Below are 6,030 nucleotides of genomic sequence, written 5' to 3'. Positions count from 1 at the left end.
CGATGAACACGGCCAGCCAACCAAGAGATTCGGTGGAGGGGGTAGGCGAGGCGAAGCTCGCTCGCTCGTGTCATCGTGTGCAGCCGCTGTTTTTCTCCTCCCTCTTGTTATAAAACAAGCCTCGGGCCGCCAGCTTCCCCCGCCCGCCCGCCTCCGCGAACGAAAGGCCAAACCTCTGCCCCCCTCCTTGGCTCCTCCTCCTCGTGACTCCCTCCTGCGGCCCCTCCCCCCTCCCTCGCCGGTCAAACCCTAACGCGCGCACCCACCCACCCACCCGTCAATCCGTTCTCCCATGGCGGCGCTCTCCGTGCCTCTCCGCACCGCGGCGGCCCTGTCCTCGTCCGGCGCCGGATCCCGCGCCGCCGCCGACCCCTCCAAGGTATCCGTTGCTTGCCCCTTCACACGCGCACACTGTCTGTACGCGTAAAGCCCTAGAGGTTCCGTCAAAGGGCTGGCACACGCGGCGCCGGTGGGTTGATGCGAGTCCATTTCCGCGTCTAGATTTGGTTCCCGTCGTAATTCGCTCGAAAGTGTCATCTCTTCGGTGGTGAATTCAGCCATTTGAGCGGTTTGGCGCCGCAATACGTCCTACGGGCTGAATTGGGTTCAAGCGGCGCGTAGGACTTAGGTTCCCTGCTGTTTAGCACCTGTTCCGTGGAATTTAGCCGAGGCAACCCTATTTATTAACTCTGAATTAAGGTGTGGATTTGTCTGTATGTCAGTAAGCGTTGCTGTAGCTCCGTTGATTTCCACCTTTGTTTGGAATCTGTTGTTGTGTTATTACATCGCCAGAAGCCTCTCTCCTTCTCCTTTGATGGATTTTATGTTAGTCCTGAACTTTTTTGTACTCATATTGACGGGACTTGTCTGCTGTGGCATAGGTGTCATGCGCGAGGAGCACCCGCTCCGCTCATTTTGACTGCAGCTTCCCCTCCATTGCGGCTTCCTCTTCATCGTAAGTGCCTCTTTCCGATGCATAATTCGCATTGCCTTGTGAACTGTATACCAAATTAGGATGTACTGCATCTAATTCGTGTATACTATAAAGTGCCAGGAACATTGAGCCACTTAGAGCTATAGCTACACAGGCACCCCCGGCCGTCCCACGTAAGTTGTTGGGCTCAGCAAACGTTGCAGCTTCTAGTGGCATTTGATTATTTTATAATCTTTACCCTTTTTGTTTTTCTCTGCAGAATATTTGAGTGGAGAGAAGACGAAGGTTGGCATCAATGGTGAGCCTCTTGTATACATAACTGATGCAAAATACTGTTGCAATCTAGATGAGACAGATTAATCCTTGCTGGTTGCATCTTTTGTCCAGGATGCTTAAGCCATGTTCTTTTGTTTCATAATATACTGTGTCGACAAAATAAAGTAGTTTAAGTATCATCTTGTAATGTCTTCGGAACATATTTTTATTCCTCAGATGATCACACCAGGCACACATAGATAGCTTATATACATTGGTATTGTACGAGTCAAAAGTAGATGAAGTAATAATTCATATGCATTTTTTAATGTTAGCCTGTTGTTTTTATTACTGCAGGGTTCGGACGGATTGGGAGGTTGGTTCTGAGAATTGCAACCAGTAGAGATGATATTGAAGTTGTGGCTGTCAATGATCCTTTCATTGATGCTAAGTACATGGTAAGGAAATAATGCTATATGCTTTGCATATTTTGTGCTATGAGATCTTCTACACCTGAAATTTATAAAGTTAAAGGGTCGAACTCATGGTTTTGCAGTAGTTAGTTCTTTACTACTTTGTACGAAATTGATTCAAACCATGTTGCATAGTACTGGCATACCTTTTGTCTGTGTGATAGAGACCTCATGAATTTAATGAGTATTCTTTTTTTAGTTAATATAAATGTAACGAGGTAGTAATTTTGTCTCCAAGATAACTCGCACACAAATTATTCCCATTCAAATATAATGTACTATCTACATATCAATGAGTATGACAGGTGTTTGTGTGGCATACTCACAGTCATTCATCACTCGTGGTATGAGTGCTTATCTGGCTCACACTTCCAAACCACTGTCTCCTACCTTCTGCGATCCCCCTCCTTTTCACCGCCACCTACTGCTCTCTCCCATCCCCGCACAGGCAGGTGAGTCTGGAAATGGGAGAGACCGGTGGGCATTGGTAAAGAGGAGTTCCAGTGCAGAAGGTAGAGGGCAGTCGACATTGCTTTCATTAAGGTAACATGAGCTAGAGAATGCTCTGATACCATGAATGATGTTGATGTATTTTGCCACATGAACGATTCCCGTGTGCAAAGTACATGTCAATGTTGGAATGAGCATGTGAAGCTAACAAGCAGCTATAGGAGAACTATTATGTCCCACACCCCTGGTGCGGATTTCCTTGAGGACTTTTGCTGATAACAGGTGCAAAGTACCATGTAGCTCTGTGCCGCGAGGTAGCCAGGAGAAATGATAGTTCTCATAGTACCATTTAGTCCGGTGCCAAGTATCTTTCCTGTTAATTCATTCACAATATGTTTTGCCTGTGTTTCACCTTCATGTTGTATGTGACAACTTCTTCAGTCAATTCACAAAATCTTGTTTATAATGCACTGTATTTCTGTATTTCAAGCACATAAGCATTGGTTAAGCATCCAATTTTATGCAATTGGGATTCCTATTTTTTTCTGTTAGGTGCCATGACAAGAATCATCCAGTGGGATGATCTACTGCATTGGAATTTGGCAAATTTAATTCTGCCATTATATTTTTTTCTTCACTGTAAAATTAACAAGTCTGTATTTGCATGTGGTGTAGCATTTTGATGTGCTTTTCTTTGGTTCGAAGTTAATGTTCCTTTTTTCCAGGCCTATATGTTCAAGTATGACTCCACTCATGGCCCCTTTAAAGGATCCATCAATGTTGTGGATGATTCAACCCTGGAGATCAATGGGAAGAAAATCACTATAACAAGCAAAAGGTAATTATGCCAGGGTTAGCCGATTGTCTGCCATGTTTGTGCAGTTCATGTAAATGCCATGGTCACTGAATATACACGACATTTTGTCCTGAAATAAGTACAAGTGGAGCAATGAAGTGGCCAAAGTAACATTATTACTACCTTCCGTCCCACAATGTAAGATGTTTTTGCAAGCTTCCGTCCCACAATATAAGACGTTTTTGCAAGGACTGAGGGAGTACTTAATAACTGATTCTTAAAAACGCATGTTTTTGCACATTCATACGGACATAAAATATCTATACCAGCGGAAGCTTGCTGTGCATCTGGTGTACTGCGTATTTCTTTTCATACTCTGGTTCTGATATTCATGTCAGTTGTGACTGAACTTATACTTCTGGGTTGTGGCTTTTGTCAGTTTTTTCTTCTTCAGATCCTTTATTTTGACATTTTTCGCTACATGCGTATTGAAGGATTTTAATCTTTATTTCTCAATTTTCAGAGATCCCGCAGAGATTCCTTGGGGTAACTTTGGAGCTGACTATGTTGTTGAATCTTCTGGTGTTTTTACAACCATCGATAAAGCATCGGTACACTTGAAGGTCTGTATACCATTTCTTTCGTAATGTCGTCTAATTAGCGAACAATATGCCTTTTGCAATGAACACTGTGTTGAGCCTTTTGCTACCTTGTTTATATAGGGTGGTGCTAAGAAAGTGGTGATATCTGCTCCATCCGCAGATGCTCCCATGTTTGTGGTTGGAGTAAATGAGATGAGCTACGATCCCAAGATGAATGTTGTTTCTAATGCAAGTTGTACCACTAACTGTCTTGCTCCTCTTGCCAAGGTAACTTTTTCCCCATTCCTTATCCTGCTGGTTTTCAGTTTCCTTGACTAGTATTTACTAACTGCCAAGTTAATTGCACAATACGATCACAATAAACTGCTCTGTATTCTCGAAAAAAACTGCTCTTGATGATTAATCTATTCTACCGTCCTCATGATGCCCATGAATCATCATGTGCAGGTTGTTCATGAAGAATTTGGCATTCTTGAAGGTCTAATGACAACTGTTCACGCCACAACAGGTTTTTGTCTCATGTTCTGTAAACTTATCAGTTCTCACAAATGGAGACTAGTGATTTTGCAGTCTTTGTGGAGTATTTGTTACTTTCAAACCAGGTGTCATAGCAAGCTTGTTCTTCTGTGTCCAGCCACCCAAAAGACTGTTGATGGTCCTTCAATGAAAGATTGGAGAGGAGGGCGTGGTGCTGGTCAAAACATAATTCCTAGCTCCACTGGTGCAGCAAAGGTAACTTGAGATGAAAGCATATCATGTGTCTATTTACGATTTTCGTTGTTGATTGACTGATTCTATTGTCCTGTAGGCTGTTGGGAAAGTTCTCCCTGAGCTAAATGGAAAGCTTACTGGCATGGCTTTCCGAGTTCCAACACCAAATGTCTCTGTGGTTGACTTGACCTGCCGGCTTGAGAAAAGTGCCTCTTATGATGATGTGAAAGCAGCCATCAAGTATGCAGAACCATCACATTTTTCATGCTCATTTCCTTATTACCTGTTCAGCTCTTTACATTTCATAGTTTCAGTTTGGCTTGTCTTGTTAAGCAACTTGTTAGCTTATGTAATAGTTACCAGTATTTTGAAGATTAACAGAATGCTCATGACACTTCTGAGCAAAATCTAAGATGCATATCCGAACTGAAAATATTTGAACTTAGGAAGTAGGAGCTGATGAGCAAATATGTCAAAATACAGTTAAATTCTTTTGCACTTACAAAAATTATACTCAACTCTTAGCTTGACAAGAATTATCTGTTACTCCCTCCGATCCATAATAAGTCTTGCAGTTTTGAACTAAGGTTAGTTCAACCTTAGTTTAAAACTGCGACACTTATTTTGGATCGGAGGGACTTATTAACTTGAACGAGCTTCTCCTGCTAATGTATACTCCCTCCGTCTGAAAAAGCTTGTCCCTCAAATGGATGTATCTAGCACCAAGTTAGTGCTAGATACATCCATTTGATGGACAAGCTTGGGACAAGTTTTTTCGGACGGAGGGAGTAGAACCTAACAACTGTATGTGTCGATGTCATCATGTGTAACACTGCTTTCACTATTATCAACCTTACTCGAATGCACCGTGTTTCAGGGCGGCATCAGAGGGTGCACTGAAAGGCATTTTAGGCTACACAGATGAGGATGTGGTATCCAACGATTTTGTTGGTGACACAAGGTAAGAATCACATCTGCTCGCATGGTAACACAATATGCTCTGCACCCATAGTACCAAAAAATCACTCCTTTCCCCGCGTCTCAGGTCAAGTATATTTGATGCTAATGCTGGCATGGGGCTGAGCTCTTCCTTCATGAAGCTCGTGTCGTGGTACGACAACGAGTGGGGCTACAGGTGAGTGTCTGTTTCTCTCCGCATAAAAGTTCTTTTCCCACATTTTCAGATCTTTGGTTAACCAATGGGTTCTCATTTTCTTTTGCTTCAGCAACCGGGTTCTTGATCTCATCGCCCACATGGCTCTTGTCTCCGCCAAGCACTGATCACCTCCGAGTGCTACTAATAGGCTGCAATTTTGCCGGTTCTTTTTATTTTCAGAATTTATTATTGCCTTTGTTGTGCCTTTTGAGCACAGGCAGAAATGGGTACTCGGATCCATGACTTGCTTGTAGCAGTGGATGAAATTTACACCGTAGCGTTATGAGCACGTCGTGGGATTTGTTGAGCGAATCTCATTTGTATCGGTGGTTTGATTTGTTGCTAAAGAAAGAAATCACAAATTGTCCCCTTTGGACTTCTCATGTAGTACTATGATTCCTTCCTATTTTGTTTCCACAACTTATAGATGAATTTATCCAAGTTTAACTCTCGCATGTCATCTGAACCTATTTTTGCAATCATTTTTGGTTGCACATAGCAAGTGGATGTCTGTGGTACGTGGTCACGGTAGACGATTGAATCAAGTGGATGGATCAGTTTGCATCTGGTCTGCATATCCTGCTTGTCTTGGTCCTATTCCGCGCATAGGGTGGGGATTGTTGAGCAAAAACGCACCCCTTGTGCCCATGGTG

The 6,030-nt window shown here is 43.1% G+C and overlaps 1 protein-coding gene across 2 annotated transcripts; it reads left to right on the top strand.

Moving 5' to 3' along the window:
• The first annotated feature begins 219 nt into the window (after positions 1-219).
• LOC119316370 (glyceraldehyde-3-phosphate dehydrogenase GAPCP1, chloroplastic-like) lies at positions 220-5,824 on the top strand. 2 transcript variants are annotated; one of them, XM_037590684.1, is made up of 14 exons: positions 220-379; positions 882-955; positions 1,055-1,107; positions 1,194-1,232; positions 1,547-1,647; positions 2,838-2,950; positions 3,432-3,531; positions 3,631-3,777; positions 3,958-4,018; positions 4,145-4,242; positions 4,319-4,461; positions 5,099-5,182; positions 5,267-5,356; positions 5,448-5,824. In XM_037590684.1, exons 1-14 carry the CDS (start codon positions 293-295, stop codon positions 5,500-5,502), a joined length of 1,245 nt encoding a protein of 414 aa, XP_037446581.1. In that variant the 5' UTR covers positions 220-292; the 3' UTR covers positions 5,503-5,824. The 2 variants fall into 2 exon arrangements, with proteins under 2 accessions (XP_037446581.1, XP_037446580.1); XM_037590683.1 differs by having other exon boundaries at positions 225-379; positions 1,049-1,107.
• The last annotated feature ends 206 nt before the right edge of the window (positions 5,825-6,030 follow it).

The sequence above is a fragment of the Triticum dicoccoides genome, chromosome 6A, assembly GCF_002162155.2.
Source record: "Triticum dicoccoides isolate Atlit2015 ecotype Zavitan chromosome 6A, WEW_v2.0, whole genome shotgun sequence".
Classification (NCBI taxonomy): domain Eukaryota; kingdom Viridiplantae; phylum Streptophyta; class Magnoliopsida; order Poales; family Poaceae; genus Triticum; species Triticum dicoccoides.
This window is presented reverse-complemented; position numbering and strand designations above follow the sequence as displayed.

Excerpts from the sequence above, each read along its gene's own strand:
- LOC119316370 (XM_037590683.1), top strand. The coding sequence starts at position 293 with ATGGCGGCGCTCTCCGTGCCTCTCCGCACCGCGGCGGCCCTGTCCTCG. Across the intron at positions 380-881 it reads CCGCCGCCGACCCCTCCAAG|GTGTCATGCGCGAGGAGCAC; the intron begins GTATCCGTTGCT and ends GCTGTGGCATAG. Across the intron at positions 3,532-3,630 it reads AAGCATCGGTACACTTGAAG|GGTGGTGCTAAGAAAGTGGT; the intron begins GTCTGTATACCA and ends TTGTTTATATAG.